Source organism: Gymnoscopelus braueri, assembly GCF_963280865.1.
Source record: "Gymnoscopelus braueri genome assembly, chromosome: 10".
In the NCBI taxonomy this organism is placed as follows: Eukaryota; Metazoa; Chordata; class Actinopteri; order Myctophiformes; family Myctophidae; genus Gymnoscopelus; species Gymnoscopelus braueri.
The window spans coordinates 36,801,464-36,819,210 of record NC_137611.1 but is presented as its reverse complement, the minus strand read 5'-3'; the positions used below and the strand labels follow the sequence as shown (position 1 = coordinate 36,819,210).

Sequence of the window (17,747 nt, the reverse complement as noted above, 5' to 3'; positions counted from 1 at the left end):
AACTGTAATGCAAATGTCATAAAAAATTTACAGCCTCAAAATACATTATGCATTACATTACATATATTACAGTATGCTGTCACATACAATGCTAGGCCTAGCAGTCCTTATATCGAAGCTCAAACAATAAATTCCTGTATGAAAAAAAAAAAAGAAGCTATTTAAACAAAGCCAATAGTATCTCGACAAATGGTGCCATTCTCAAATCATGGCTTGTTTGAGGACTGATCTGCGTTGGCTTCATCTTTGCTCCATCGCACAGTGCAGGGAGCAAAGATGACCGTAGACGACGCACGTGTCTTTGGGAAACCCAGGCCAGCACAGATATAGCTCCACGTAGCTCAGGCCGTCTCACTGCCGGCATCTGGAGGTGAGTTGTTCTCTGTATCCTGGAGGTGCTCTGTAGATTTGAGAACATCAGAGTCTCTGGGACTCCCCATCGTCTCTTCGCTGTTACAGTTGACGGGCGAGCCGATCTCAGAGGAGCGGTCCCCGGGCTTCTCAGGGGTCGCCTGTAGGCCAGGATTGGGCAGCGGTATGTTCATCATGTAGAACATACTGCCCATGCGCCTAGAGACCTTGAAAAGAAGGAAAGAGGAAAAAAGATTATATAGGACCACTGTAGACAGCAAAGATTACACACCTCGTCATGTGAAGCAAGCTCTGATGCCCCTGTCTGTCTGTCTGTCTGTCTGTCTGTCTGTCTGTCTGTCTGTCTGTCTGTGTTTTCTTACCTGTGACCGGAGCTTTAGTGCAGGCCCCAGCTTGAGTCCCAAGGTATCCAGTAGATGCTCCTCTGAGAGGAGAGGCAGTGTCTCACCGTCTATCATGTGGTCCTTGAATGTCTACAGAGTACAACCGCCGTTAGCAAGAGCAGCAAAAAAATCTATTACTCAAGACATGAGCTTAATTTATATTCTCACACACGACGGTATAGAGTGCTGAAAAGAACCCATTTTCCGATTTGATTGAAAATCAGTTCTTCTCTGTAAGCGACACCGTTGTCTAGACACATTTTCTAGAAAAACGCAAGTGCCTACCTGAGCATATTCAGAGCAGGTGGGTATGCTGTTGACAAAGTTGTAAACATCTTCCACTGTCCACTTCCTGATGTCCTCTGAGACGTCCTCCCCGTTCAGGAACAGATTAGGTGTGCCTGTTCAAAAGATAAACGATTTAATGCACATTTTGTTATATTGACTAAATATCTAATCTTAAAATAGATACGTTTTTTTTTACGCACCAGGTGGTAGAATGCCATTCCCTGGCACTGGTAACATGTAAGGCATGCCTGTGAGAGGCCCTCCTGAGGAGGGATACATGAACTTGTCCTGGAAAGCAGAGTCTTTGTCACCACCGCCACTGCCGGCCACATCTGAGCAGCCATCTTGACTGCCGACACACACTTTACGCAGCCCTTGCTCCCCATCCTTGTAGTTCTTCCTGTTTCCTGCGGCGAGCTCGGACTCCATTTTGGCTTGGTGAAGCATCTTGCAGCTGGCCGGCTCGTCTCCCATGTCCCCCTTCACATCTGCCTCTTTCTCCTCCCCTGAGGCGGCTCCGGGACTCTGTTCCACACCCTTATCCTCTGACTGGCCCTTAAGGTGGGACACGTGGGCCTCTGCGCTCTTGTGAGAGGCTACTCTCCTGCCGGCCCTGCGACCCCTCTCCCTGTGGAGCGTGCTGATCTGTGGGTAGGGGCTGGCGGACATGAGGAGACTGCTGTTGTGCAGATCCTCCAGGGTGGGGCGGTGGACGAAGACGTCGTGTCCGTCGGGCATTCGCTGGCGACCCCGGAAGGCCATAGCGTTGGCCTGGTACATCACAGGGCTCTCCATCCCCATCAGACCCTTCTGGTGGGCGTTCTCCAGCTCCTTCTGATGGAGAATGGCATTCATCTCCATTCTGAAACGTACAAAAAACGTTTCTTAGATGTGAATCACATGCAGGAATGCCCAGATGGACATGACATAAAGTTGATGAGGATAGCATTGGTGTTCTTTGGAGTGCCTCTTTGATGGGGTCTCGTGCAATTCAGCCACTCCTCAAACAGAGGTTGGTGCATTAAAAACAGTTCTATGGGCCACCCACTTCTAGACGAATTAACCAAAAAAATTACCGGGGCACTCGATTTGCTTGATGGTTTTAATAAGGTGCAAACAAATAAAGAGGGTCAGTCTATGTGTTTGTGTGCGTCTCTGGAGCTAATCTCACACATTTCTTTCAAATATGTTTTATACTTTATGAAATTTTATATTTTATAATGGAAGTCAATGGGGCTGATTATCTGAATTACATTGGATTGCCTTCTTGACATTTTAATAAATAAAGCCACAACAGTGCCACAGTCCAGGATGAAAGTGAGGGCACTGAATGAACACTGGGGAAAATTCAGACATCTCTCAGATATTCAGATGTATTCAGCTGTGTATTCAAGCAGTCCTTGCGACATCACTGATGTGAAACAACAGTTCACCTGCATGACATTCCACTGATATTTTGAGCACAGTACCTGGCTATATTCTGCTTGTGAATGAGCTCCTGTCGCCGGGCAACTGTTTCCATGGGCTCAGAAGGCATGAAACCATAGCCAGCTGGAAGAGAGATAGTAGAAATGAGGGGTGGGAGTGAGAGAGAGAGAGAGAGAGAGAGAGAGAGAGAGAGAGAGAGAGAGAGAGAGAGAGAGAGAGAGAGAGAGAGAGAGAGAGAGAGAGAGAGAATGATGATTGTTGTGACACAGTCTGTATGTGTTGGCGTTCCCCCCTTGATCAATATTTTGGATGGATAATTGTTATTATGCTAATTGTTTATTCAGTTCTTTGTTTATTCAATTCTCTCCTCTGAGACAACCTGGCGTTCTCTCGGTTCCCTTTGATTGGTGCCTACCTGCTCCGGGGAAGGTTCTGCCAGGGATGCCATGTGGGGGTAGAGGTGGACCCAGGTGGGACCCCATGTGCATCTGTCTGGCCTCAGCAGATACCATCTCATTGGGGTCCCTAAAGAGAGGAATTGGTGGATGTTAGCCTTATTTACCCTGGTGTCCCTATTTTGGGCAAATTCTCAAAACCTTTGGAATATTCTCTTTATTAATTGTATAATTCTACCTATTGAGTTGACTGATAATCTGTTGCTGGCATCTTCATTATATACAGCTGATACTCTGCCTAGCATAATTCTTGGTCTAAACTACCTGAAGCAATTCACAAGAAGTTTTCTTTCATTAAAAAAAAACAACAACATTCTGTTTTATATTTGAGGATGGAGACAAATGCAGACCTGTCCATGAAGCGGGGTTCAAACTGGGTGGGGACCCCCTGTAGTCTCTGCTGTCCCTGGGCCAGGATCTGAGGAGCCATGGCCATCTGGTTTCTCATCATCATCTCTTGTCTTTGCCTCAACTCTGGAAAACACATCACCATACAGTTAACCATTACACTCGTAATACAGTTGGAAACACAGTATCTTAAATGAGCTCTGCCTGTGAAAGGGTGGGTTTTTATGTGTGTGGGCACATTCTGGGTTTATGGGAATATCTTAGTGTACAATGCTTAATACGTAATGAAAAGTAATAGATTTGACAAGATAGATATTATCATTGTTGTAATACTGCACAACATCCAGTTTCTGTATATATTATACTATGTAATACCCCTTATGCAGTGTAATCATATACCGTAGATATGTGTTTTTCTGGCACCACATGCTCTCCTTTATCTCAAGTACAGCTGCTTGTAAGATTATTATTCATACTGTACATATCCTATCTTCTTGCCTGCTTTAAACGTGTTAAAACTAACGTATTAAACTCATATTTGATTGCAGAAATTCAATTAAATTGAATGACCAGTCAACACCTCCCACAAGAGGAGAGTGATCAGGATCACAACAGAGGATTTATAGCTCACAGAAATAATTTAGCTACTAACTGACACTTATCAGAGCTGTGTCAAATAAAATATCTGCAAATATTTGCTAGCACTCTTTTAACCTGACATGGAGGCCTTGATGGATGGCGTGTTAATGTGTTTAACCCTGATAAATTCAGATAAGTCAGATAAGACGTTATTTGTACTAACTTACCACTGTATATAGATACTACTCTTTGCACAATGTTTTAAAGGTAAATAAAGATATTATTAGAAGACTTTCAGTTGTTGTTTTTCTTTTTGTAAGGATTGAGAGGAGCCACAGAGAGCCTCCATTATTTATTTATTTTCTCATCAGATGTATTCAGCTAATCTTAATTTAGTTTTATGACGCTAATTAGAAACATACATTCAAACAAGAACAAATTGTACTGATATGAACCAATCCAACCCATCCCTAACCCACCCATAAGTAGTGGGGGTCCCAATTAAAGGACGACTTCACCCATTTTCAAACTACAGTATATGCTCACTAATGCTCCTGATAAAATGGTGTAATTTTTTTCTACCCAGTCTGTGTCTCATAGGAGGGCTGTGGACACTTCAGAAACCCGTCTACCAGTGACATCATCGTTAGGATTTTTTTCTTCAATATTTCAATGTTTATTTATTTTTATTTTATTAACACGAGAACAATGTCTTCCAGGAATTGAAAGCCTGTAGTTTCTATTAGCTTGGATTCCCCATCGATGATGTCACTGGTAGATGAGTTTCAGAAGTGTCCACAGCCCTCCTCTGAGACACAAACGGAGTAGACAAAAATGGTGCCATCTTATAATGAGCATTAGTGAGGACCAATTATATGAAGACAGGTTGAAAATGGGTGAAGTCGTCCTTTAAGGGCAAAGGGACTGACAATGCAGAAGAACTGGAATGGAATAAAGCTGGCAATTGAAGAATAAACATGTTTAGGGCAGTAGTGGTGAATCCCCTCTATTCCTCACCTCCAGCAGACATACCGTTCACCAGACGGTACCAGTGCTTCTCATCCAATGATCCCTGTTCTCCAAGCGCTGTCATCTTCCTCAACTGTTCCCGTGGGGTCATGACAGGACCTATGACCTCTGGATGAACTCTGTGGAGGTAAGGAGGAAAAAAAAGAAAAAAAAAGAAAAAAGGTTAAATACTGATATGCTGGCTCAGGATGTGACTGGATTTAGTATATCTGGATGATGATTGAAACATTTGAAACATAGGCTACTGTAACAGTCCCCAGTCAGTCAGTCAGTCAGTCAGTCAGTCAGTCAGTCAGTCAGTCAGTCAGTCAGTCAGTCAGTCAGTCAGTCAGTCAGTCAGTCAGTCAGTCAGTTAGGGATATTTTCCTCCCTAGCAGTGAAATATAGTTATAGTTATAGTTATACTGTTAGTTCTACCTAACAGGATAAGTCAAAAACACAAAAGGTTCCATTAACTACCACTAGAGTGCAGTACCGGCCTGTCAATTGCTACTGAGGCACACTGCATAAATAAGTACAAATTTACACACATTTCAGTGGCTTACATTTAATTTTCCTGATAGGTGGAATAATATAGGCCTCTATGAGTTTGACTTCAAAAACACAGAAAATAAAGCCTGGCAAAGTATTATAGTAGTTTCAAGGGTGAATTGATGAACTACTGTCCATGATCTCTATGGAAATGGACTTTTTCAACATTCACGACCCCAACAGCAATAAGGCCTCAAAACACCTTTGGACTGTCTCAACATGTCTCCAGGCCCACCTGCAACTGGGGCCATAGCTTAGATTTATTTATCACAATTCTCATTTATAACTATTATTGATGTTGCTCTATTTGACACCTTTCCATTGTAACCCTGACATTCATATTAGTGGAAGCTGTTAGCTATTAGTGGAATTGCCTCTGTGTATGAAATGTGACATTTATTTAAGTCATCTTTACTGTGCAGGTGTAAACTTAGAAATGGCAAATATTAAATAGGATAACATAAGCTAAGATTTTTAAAAAATTGGTCACTCTCCGATGATCACATTTTTTAAATCTTAGCTTATTCAAGGGTCATAACAGCAACAGCAGTAAATTGGATACAGGCAGGGATGCAGCCATGAAATGTGTTGACGGTGATTAAGAAGAATTGGCAGAAAAGCACTTGTTCGTCAGAAGAACAGAGGGACTTTATTCCTCAGAACAGCAGAGCTCTGAGGACAGTAAGCTGGCCAATATGACACACGCACACACACACACACACACACACACACACACACACATACACACACACACACACACACACACACACACACACACACACACACACACACACACACACACACACACACACACACACACACACACACACACACACACACACACACACACACACACACACACACACACACACACACACTGTTCTTGGCTGAGCCAGCAGCTTGTGTTCATAAGCACACAATCGACTTAGACACCTCCAATTAGCCCTCTACACGGCAGAAATCCCATTAGCATGTATGATACTGTAAATGACAGCACAATAATCTCTGCTAATCCAAGTCCAGTGGAAACACTGCTTATGGATCGAAAATATTAAAATCACATAGACAGACACTTCTGCACCATCTCTATTCTCTACCTCTGGGCCGGGGACCACTGGTGGGCCGTGAGGGTGTTGCAAACGGGCCCCCAAATAATAAGATTTTAATGATAATATAAAATGAATATAAAAAAAATCACACCCTGTGTGAAGTGGGCGGTGTTTTGCTAGCTAATCACAATACTGAATGGAGTCAACCAATCATGTACAAAAAATAAATACATTTATTGAAACACTCTTTATGATGGACGAAACCATAACTTTAAAAAAACCAATTTATGTTTTTTTTTAAAGTTATGGTTTCTTATATAGGGCTATGCACATGTGTCATGTGACACTGGCCAATCACAGTCCTGAATTGACTGTGATTGGCCAATCACGGTGCAGGGTTAGGCGGGGTACTTTTTGGCCAATCACAGCGCAGGATAATTGTACAAATTTCCAAACCTCACTTATAGGGGCGGTTTCACCGCCCAAAAATTAAAAAAGGTTATGGAATCTTATCTTTAAAACCTTGAACAAGTTAGTTCCATTAATCCAAGCCGGAACATAATGGATTGATTGACCTTTCAAATAAAAGTGCTCTGAAATTGCATGCAGCCCACCCATCTGACCACTTAACATGGCAGCCGAAAGGCTGAGAGGGAAGATGTATAAGACGGTAATGAGACCAGCCATGCTGTACGGCTTGGAAACGGTGGAACTGACAAAAAGACAGGTGGCGGAGCCGGAGGTGGCAGAATTGAGGATGCTACGATTCTCATTAGGAGTAACAAGAATGGGCGTTCGGGTGGCACAGTGGTAAAGTATCTGCACCACCACCGCAGAGTCTAGGGGTTCGAACCCACTGCAGAGCATCCGGCTCTGTCGAGCGTCTATATGAACACAATCGGCTTGTGTTCGGGGGAGGGAAGCCGAGGGTGATATTTGTCACATACTCCTACGGGCTGGGGTGGCACCTTTCAAAAAGGAGTGTTGGGTGGGACTCTACGTCCTCCCGGTGGGGGCTCCTCACTGGCAGGTGAGCCAGACCAGTAGGATACAACAGCAGTGACAACTCACAGAAACGTGTGTGGGGCGGAATTAATTGGCATAATGACTAAATTGGGGAGAAAAAAGGGTAAAAAGTGACAACAAGGAGTGACAAGGAGGGACAAGATCAGCAATGACTACATTAGAGGATCAGCCCAGGTTAGAATGTTTGGGGACAAAACAGGAGAGGCGAGTTTGAGATGGTTTGATCATGTGCAGAGAAGGGATGAGGGTACATTGGGAGAAGGATGCTGAAGATGGAGCTGCCAGGTAAGAGGAGAAGAGGAAGGCCAAAGAGGAAGTGACCGAGGAAGACGCAGAGAACAGAAGCAGAATTGAATTTCTAATCAATAGAGCACCTTTTGAAGAAATTTCAACCATGGCAAAGTAACCACACACACACACACAATATACACCTCTAAGTCTAAAGTGTCATGTGTACAACAGTGGACAAAAAAAAGTACTGTATGCCAGATCATACAGACATCTTAGATTTTTTTGCAAACATAAATAAAGGTGTTGAGCAGACATACTATAACAATAGACATGCATAGCCCTACACCATAAAATAAAATACAACTTTAAGGTGCACTGCCATTTACTGGTTTTCATTCCACTGTTTTTAAATTTACGAAATTAACGTAAGCATTATGTGCTTGCATATCCACCTGATATATGAGACCAATGTGCACTTGGATGAATTATTTGGACTGTCCCCTCCCTCATTCAAATGTCCCCAAAGTTCTGTGTGCATTACCACAGTCCATCGTGTTCACTTAGAAGCCCATCTAATCTGAAGGCTGTAATCCCCTGTTATTCTGCAGCAGTCTGCTAGCAACATCTGCTGACCTGCCTGGGGAACCCGCCTGTTAGCCTGGTCAACACATACCCACCCACCCACGAGTCCCCCTCAGGGCCCCTGCTACCCCACGATCCGATTAGCTAAGTCCTGGCTATACAGCACTTTAAAGGGATGTGTTGGAGGTAATCCTGGCATTTAGAGTTTTACCCTCAGCAAACCTTGCCTGTAAGCATCCTGGACAATACACCCCGGGGTGCTAAGCCTATTAGCCTCCATTAGCCCTAGAGATGTCCTAAAAACACCTTGGGTGGATACAACCTGCACCCTGACTCTGACTGTCTCCTCCCCTCTCAATGTCATGATAGCCAGTGTGTCAGCAAATAGGGGGAGATAATAACACGTGTTTTAATGTCTGTGGCCTTGTAATTCCCATGGGTGCATTCTGACCTCTGTGTTTAATGTTCTAATGATATCCCTAACATCCTGACATGCAAACACATCAACTAGTATGCTAGTATGGGTATATTGGTTTTCGCCCACTTAAAAACATATATTTATCAAATAAAATGAATAACATAGGAGTCCTGTTTTTGATAAATATAACTACAGACAATCTTGCAAAACTATCTATGACGTCAAATCAGTGTGTATGATGGAGCAACACATGACATGGTCATCTTCTAAACTATGATAGTATTGACAAGTGTTTTGTAGAAATATTCATAGAGTATATCCACGCAAGACCCGAAATTCTCATGGGTAAACACTAAACAGCTGGCAGGTGAGAATGTGCTGGGGTGAACTGCCATACATGAGAGGGGTGATACATCAGATCTGACAAAAAAGAGATGAGCTCTGGGTGAAGACCAATGTCTGACTGTACTGATAAACCAAATTTATGAGGTACTGGTTGGAATACCCCTTTTCAATTGGCCCTATTACTAAGAAATGTCAAAGCTTGCTAATGGAAACAAATCATATCAGTTAGCCAGTGGACCCCCTACTTATGGCGACATCGCTCAAACCGAACACATATTTAGTCCTTAATTATGATATGAACTACATACCTGTAAAGTTTTTTTGTGACTGCATCTTGAACGGCTGTGATGCTATCATGGTGACAAAATCTGTCCACAGACATGTAAACACCTCACAAGGCGAAAACAATACCAGACTATTGTGGCTGGTAATACATATATTTGCTATTGCTGTTATATAAACTGTTACATGCATAGCATGTAGTGTTCAATCGACTTATGTTCAGCTAAAGTAAAAACTCTACACAGTTGGTAATCCCAAAGGTGCAGAGGCTTGTCTGAACTTGAAACCTAAAGAGTATAATGTTGCAAGGCCTGGAGTATATAGCTTCTAAACCAAGCCATTCTAAACATGACTCCATTGCGACTCCATTATAAAAGTCAAGGAGATGGATAAGACATGGACCACATTTGAAAATGTGCATATAATGACAAAACTCAACATCTGAAATATTAAATGATTATATTTTAATGAAATGGTTCTTTGTGAATGTTGGGAGAAAAAACTAAAGGTTCAACATATCATCATTATTGAATCTGACAGTTCATGTGTCCATAGTAATTAAGGGTCATTTACTGCAGTGGTCAAGTACAGGGATTATGCTGCTTGGATTTGTTGTTGCCCCTTGATAATCTCATTACAAGATGAATTAAAGGGGGAAATTGCTGACAGCTTAGATAGAGCCTCAAGGAGGTCATATCAGACAAGACAGAAGCAATGTCTGGCCATGCTAATCCCCTGGCCATACATAGTGTTTCAGTTGCTTGCAAGCTTATAATGTTCTTGAAATTCATGAGTCCCAAAAGATTATTGTTATTATTTATATTTGTTTATAGTGTTAGGAGAGCTTATTGAAAAATACACACCACATGTTGTTTTAAAAAGGTGCTGATTATTAAAAACGCATGGTAAGATGTTAAGAAATGAATATTGAATATTAAATATATGAAATGAAAAATATATGAAAAAACTCATGGCGGCAAAAAACTAAATGAAAATTAAAGGACAGTTTAGGTTATTTTTAAACATTACAATACTATTTATATTGTCTTAGTTTTAGTACACCAAAATGCTTCAATATGCAGTATGAATTCATACAAATAAAATAATAAAATAAAATAAACACATCAACCTACCAATCACAAAGACGGATGTAGTAAAAGGGGAGGGATGCAGGGACAGAGGGATGCGTTATTGACTCACCTTCAAGTTCCTATCGGGTAGAAGGGCTTCGAACTGGGTCGTCCCAATGCAGATGAAAGACCAAATGCAAACTGAACAAACAAAAACAAATATAAAGTTTCACAGAGCTACTCTCTCAGGGGCTTTTCAGTGAGTTTCTTCCTCCTTGACTGATTCCCAAGTGATTGGCGCTGGTCCAACCCTCTGCCTGGTGCTAGCAAACTGCCTTAACTAAAAAAGACCTTTTAAATACTGATTCATTTCATCTCCATTAGCTGGCCTTATCTCTTGCGGTAAGCCCTCCCTTTCCTGACATCACTGTGATCTGCCGTCCAACTGCTCGTCTCACCTCACAACTGATGTGTAATTACTGGCTCCAGGACTGGCCCTAAGCGTAGAGAGCACTAAACCTCTTTCAACGTTTACCTCACTAATCCCTTGTTAGCACTTTAGGCCGTTGTTAAGACACCTAACGCTTAGCTTCCTTTTGACGATGGCAAAATGGATGCCCCCACACGGTTGCAACCAACCCCCCTTCCCCTCCACTCCTTGCCAATTGCCACATGCAGAGAAGATCCTTCACCATGGTGCTAGTTGTAGAAGAAAAAAGATAAGCAGCCTTGTTATTGTTTGAGTGTATGAGTGTAATTTCAGTATGGTGGGTGTAGTCAGGGTGCCACAGGGTTGGCAGAAACATGCTTGGTGGTAATTTGCTAGAAATCTGTCTAGATGCGTTGGCCGGATCATCCTCTCAGACCTCTTAAGCTGACAGTTTGTTCTTACAGCATGGCCAGCCCAGGCCTGCACTTCCTTGATTTTTTTGGGCGGGAGGGATAAAGGGTATTAGTTAACAGCAAGGTGTGCACAATTGGTGGTCCTGTGGGGGTGTTTGTGCTAAACAGCTGAGCAGGAGGACGGTTTATGTCTGCCTCCTCCTGAATCTGGATCTGCTGCAGGGCTAAGCAGGCTCAGGGCTCAGAACACTGCTGGGCTTCACAAACACACACACACACACACATGGGCACATGCACGCGCGCACACGCACACACAGACATACACACACACACACGCACACACGCACATGTACTGTGCAAACATGGACTAATGTGGACTAATTAGTTAGTTAGTCAAAGCCTAACTATCTTGTTATCATAGGCGGTGTAATGACCTTATCTTGTGGCAATGGCAAACATGAGGATGTTGTTCACCCAGCTTGACCCTTGCCATACGGTTCGACAATCTGAATATTATAGAATCAAGACACCATGACAGGCTGGCCTGGTAGTTATTGTTTTGAGTACAGCTTGGCTCTATATGACACAAGCTCCTCTCTTATCTTTGTGTTTAAATGTTCTGATCCCTGCTTCTGGCAGAGAACTACTTGACCACCATGCTTAATGTACTTCTCCCGTGAGCTAATCTAATAAGCTTCAACATCCTGATTGATTCAGAATTCTTTGACGATAACCATGCTCATTGTTGTAAGTGCGCCCACAGATGGTGAAAGGGGATGAAAGCCTAGGATGATTTTGTAGTTTGTTTATCAGTCCAGGTTAAAAAGTAGGCAGTAGTACAGCAGGGTAAAATCATGGCAGGCTGCATATGATAAGCAACACAAATCAATTATGGGCGTGTACAAATTAATAATGGGACAGTACTGTCTGCACACCCATGGCTCTGGACACACCTAAGTCTATCTGTCTTGGTCTTAGCTCAACCATTATTAATTTTATTAGCTGCAGCTGCGATGCTTACTAGCCTGTAGTGATGAGCAGGTCGACAATAGGCATGTCGCTTAATAATAAAACTTACAAAACGCAATATATAATATAATATTACCCTGGCCTGCTGTAGTTTTACACAGAACTACAGAATCAGCCTGTCCAGACAACATACAGTATTGCCAAGTGGGTTCCACCAGGAAAAAAAAGATGAGGAAGAAATCACCATTTGAGGATTTGAGATTTAAGTGAACAGATTATTAGGACATGTAAACCGCTAATTTAAGAATCTGCTGGCTGTAAGCTTTTTAGAAGGGATTTCTACCGGCTTGTTTGCACCTCGCATTATAGAGTCTCAGAGAGGCAATGGGATAAGAGCAGGTTTAACCTTAAGAGACAGGTCTGGCTATAAATGCCATGGGACAGTGTGAGCATGCTCACAGATCTGTCATGTAATTACAGTAACAATCTGGTCTCCGGATGACCCCCATTCCCAGTCTTAATTACTGTTGAAATACACTTTCAACCTGGCAATAGGCTCTATGCACAGCAGCCATATTGGAAAGAAATTGGGCCTCTTCTTTACTTCCTTCACAGGTCTTACCAATTATACTAATAATAATCCCATCCGGGATAAGCACACTCAAAGTATTTGTAGACTTTGTGTTATGCGCTGTACATGCATTGCATTTGTATTGCTGAACAGCGTAAACAAAGTAGTAGTAGCAACTATTAGCACCATTCAGGTGAAAAAAATATGTTATGTTCGAGGCAGGGCGACCCCCATGCTGCGTTACCCGGGGATGTGCGCAGTCAATTTTTTTTTGCAAACGTTTAGTTATGTCTGGGCAAGGCGTGTGTTCCTATGGGTCGATGTCTGCTAGCAGTTACAACACACACACACACACACACACACACACACACACACACACACACACACACACACACACACACACACACACACACACACACACACACACACACAGTTCAGTTCAGTTCAGTTCAACATAAAGGATAATCTGAACAGGTGTCAGTTCTCACACATACTCTGCAGGTCCATCACAAAAGCTTTGTAAGTAAACAAGGTAAGGGGGCAACAAAATTCTGTGTTAATTGAACTCTGAGAGTATACATGGTGACAGGTCAATTTGGTCCATTGACTCTCAGAGCTAAATGAACACTTATGATTTTACTATGTTACCAAAAACTCTGACCACTTCTGAAACCAGGTTGGTCTTGTGGAATAATTTCTTATACTGTAGGTAAGGTACTTTCCAGTCACGTGCAGGGGGCCGTGTCAGGAAAGACAGATACCAGTAGCAATAGAGAGCAAGATAAAACAAGATGAGTAAACAAGATAAATATGATGACTTAGCGTCCTCTATCTATATATTATAAACGAAGGCACTTAGATAAGGCAAGCAAACAGTGACAGTACAAACAGTGCAGTACAAGAAAGAATAAAATAATATTATATCTTCTGACAATCTGAATATTTTACACTCAAGATGCCACTTCATGCTACTTGACCACGTACTGTGTGACATTTTGTTAAGATCACAGCTTGTGATTATGATGACATAAGGTTCCTATCTCTATGAATGTGTATAAATATGGTCTGATCTCTCTTTCGGGAGAGAGAACTACATGACCACGGCCATATGTGTTTTTAAAGTACTTCTCCTGTGAGCTCAAACTTCTAACTTAGAAATACTCCATCTGCGTCAACAACCTGACTGATCCAGAATTTCCTCTACAGACTGCATACAAGAAAGAACAGTCATGATTGACTACAGTTACTTCACCCTACAGTATGCAAGTCACTGTGTCCTTTTGCAAGAAAAGCATATTAATGATAAATTACATTAAACGGAATGACTGTGTATATTCTCGACAGATTCTTGTGGAAAGATGAAAGGCCATCCAGCTCATTACTCTGGCAGTGCTGTACATTCTGGCAGCCAGCGTTCAGGGTTTCAAGTTTGGAAAATGCCCCAATCCCCCAGTTCAGCAGAACTTTGATCCTACAGATGAAAATGAGCTGTATAGCTAACTCTGGCCCAACAGTTCTGTTGGGCATGGCCCCTGTTAAATAAATAAGTAGAAGTTCAGCAGGTCCACCCGCCCTACTGTTATTAACCACCTTAACCCTGGCATCCCTATTTTGGGCAAAAATCTAAAGATTTCTATATTTTTCAAAGAATTTCACAGTTAAATTTATTTTCAAAAATAGCAGATTTAGGCTAACAGAGCATCACAGCTCTATTTTAGCTATTTTCGCTATTCGTCATATGACGGAGTACATAGGGATTAAGTAGTTAAGGAAGGAATCTGATGAAAAAAACAATAACTGTCTATTTTTTTATTCTCTCATTCTCTCTCTCTCTCTCTGCCCCCCCCTCCTCTCTCTCTCTCCCTCTCTCTCTCTCAGTGCCGATGGAACCATTAACACAATCTCTGTCCCAGCCAAACACGTAGACCCCTCTGAGCCTGCTAAGCTGGAAGCCTCCATCTTTGAGAGTAAGGGCTTCAAACACATCCAGGTGTTATATCAATGTCATTGGCATAAGTCCTACTTATCCTCCCAGGCTTGTTTTTTTGCGGTTGAATGGTTTAATGTAGGATCAAACATAAGTGACAAATGACAAAAGTGACAAGAGTTATTTTCGTCCATTTCGTCACACTCACCATTTGGCGAAGTGTAAATTGGTATTAACAGTAGTTCACCCAAAAAGAATCGTATTTTCTATCAATTACACACCCCATGAAACCTTTAATTCATGGAGACTTCTTTTTTTTGTGTCGCATTCCTGAACCATTTTTTTGGGGTGAACTACTCCTTTAAGTTATATTCAAACCATGAAAACTGACTGACTTGTGCATTAATCTCTTCTGCAGACCTTCCCTCGGCTCCGTACTGGGTGCTGTCCACCGACTATGACTCTTACACTCTGATATACAGCTGCATTGAATTAGGTGTGTTCTCCAGGGAGTTTGCAGAAGGAGCGAGTGCATTCTCCGGCAGCGGCAACAGCCGCGGAACGTCCGCGGAACTTCCGGTGGAGGAGCGGCAGCTCCCGGCAGTGACTGCCGGCGGTGGAGCGTCAGCTGCCGGCGGAGCAGCGGAACTGCCGCGGAAACTGCCGGTGGAGGAGCGGCAGTCGCGGAACTGCCAGTGGAGGAGCGGCAGTCAACTTATTTTTCCGCCGATAAAGTATAGTTTTGGACCATGACGGAGCCGCGCCGAATCAGCAGACCTTGAGGCCAAGGAGTCGCGCCCGAGCGCCTCCAGGCGCGAGTGCCCGCGACGACCGGCCGATGGTCTGCTATTCGACTAAGCGGCGTCCGAGTTATGTACCGATAGGCACAGAATCGTAAATAATATTAGTGGGGACTGCGTTACACAAACGCAGCACACTCCCAAAGCTCACGCCACCGGCAGCTCCAGCCGGCGCCGCCGCCGCCGCCACCGGCAGCAGCCGCTGCCGGAAAATGCACTCGCTGTCCCGGAGTTTGCCTGGATCATGAGCAGGGAGCCGACACCGCCTGAGGACACTACTATGCAGCTGCATCCTAGATAACATTGGAGTCAGAGTGGACAAGATGACTGTCACCAATCAGAGTGGACAAGATGACTGTCACCAATCAAGATGAGGTTGACTGTCAACGGCTGTGGCGTTGTTAGGATTTTGAAACATTGGGGGCTTAGCCCAGTCCAGTAATCTTTAGATTTTAACCTGACAGATGTGAGACACGCAATAACTGTACATTTCTGTCAATGGATGAATGTATATCTATACCTACGTACCTAACTATCTAACGGGAGATGATCAATTGTATTCAATTTCATTTCATTCATTTGAGCTTGAGGACTGTATATTCTGCTGTCCGGCAGAAACCAGCTAACTCCGAAAAAAAAACTAAACAAAAAGTGGAGTTAGGAGGTTTTGTTCATCATTGATAAGAACAGCTAAATGGACCTCCAAGCTCACAATGAGGTTGGAGGTCAAAAGGGGGTGGAGCCTGGAGTCAGCAAAACCAGCTAACTCCACCCCCCTTTGCTGGAGTTAGCTGGTTTAGCAGACAGTTTGAGGCATAGACATATAAAGGTAGACGCCTCCTCTGGCTCTGAAGCGTCGGCATCTCGGACGCACTTCCGCTTCCTCTATGCTTCTGGGGGGCAAAATGGAAACTTCCGTGTGCGTCACAGAAGGGGGCGCTGTGATTGGCCAATAGTCAACACGCTGTGATTGGCCAGTAGTCAACGCGCTGTGATTGGCCAGTGCCCGTCCCCCCCGGAAATATGGCGGCCACATACCAAGCAGGTCGCTCCAATGAACTGCAGAGGCCAATGAGGTATCTAGGTTTCTATATCTATGGTTTGAGGACCCAATAGTCCATATTCACACGGCGACCATTTTGGAATTTAACATTGCGTTGCTGTGCTGTGGCAACTGGGGTGGCATCTGGGGTGGCATTTCATTGACTTAATGGCAATATGGCCGCCGTGTGAATATGGTCTATGGAGTTAGCTGGTTTTGTCAGAAGCACTTTTTAATACTTTTCATTGGGTCAATATTATTTTTTTTACCAACATACAGACGTAAAGGGTGATCAATAAATAGCACTGATTTATAGCACTGATTTATGAAAATGGAGTTAGCTGGTTCCTGCCGGACGCAACATTACCTGATATTAAGCTACATTTGTAAATAATGCTCAGTACCGCTGGTAGAGCTCGTGATATATTTAAATAATAAGTCATGACATGTGCATCCAAAGGAATCTTGTGATATGACTTACTGCAGTTTGATCAGTTCCTCCTGGGGAATTCCTGATTATTTGGGCTAATGGCTCAATTGATAAAGTGAATTGCAGTGTTGAGGCCGGGCACCCCTGCTGGACCCCCTATTCAACATCATACAGTATATCATGGATCCCCAAAAGGCGGCTGATTACATTCTTAAGGGATATAATTCAAACAAAACACTGTAGCCAAATCACACCATTATACGTACCAGTGGACATACCTCTAAAAGGCCATAATGTATGCCATAAAAAGCAGTTTTCCTCCTGCCAGAAAGTGATCGCAGTTCCTACCTGTGCCTGGTCACTGGAAGGTATGTTCTGCATCAGAATGGCTTGGTTTCATTCTTGGGGGTTATATTTCAAACATGATAGCCCAATCAGACCAATATAAGTGGACATACCTCTAAAAGGCCATATGAGCAATAATAGGTATTATTACTCTTGCCAGAAAGTGATTGCAGCTCCCACCTGGTCACTGGAAGGTATTTTTTTTGCATCTGAATAGCTTGGTTTTATTCTTGGGGGTCATATTTCAAACATTATAGCCCAATTAGACCAATATACACTACCAGTGGTTATACCTGTAAAAGGCCAGATATGCCGTAAAAGCAGTTTTCCTCCTGTCAGAAAGTGATTGCAGCTGGAGGTATTTTCAGCATCTGAATGGCATGGTGTCATTCTTGGGGGTTATA

The 17,747-nt window shown here is 43.0% G+C and overlaps 1 protein-coding gene across 1 annotated transcript; it reads right to left on the bottom strand.

Moving 5' to 3' along the window:
- Positions 1 to 341: 341 nt before the first annotated feature.
- On the bottom strand, positions 342 to 4,973 carry samd7 (sterile alpha motif domain containing 7; the record flags this gene model as incomplete). Its single annotated transcript, XM_080440301.1, has 8 exons — positions 342 to 578; positions 735 to 845; positions 1,041 to 1,156; positions 1,244 to 1,905; positions 2,513 to 2,594; positions 2,887 to 2,996; positions 3,277 to 3,400; positions 4,871 to 4,973. 8 exons carry the CDS (start codon positions 4,971 to 4,973, stop codon positions 342 to 344), a joined length of 1,545 nt encoding a protein of 514 aa, XP_080296427.1.
- Positions 4,974 to 17,747: the final 12,774 nt, after the last annotated feature.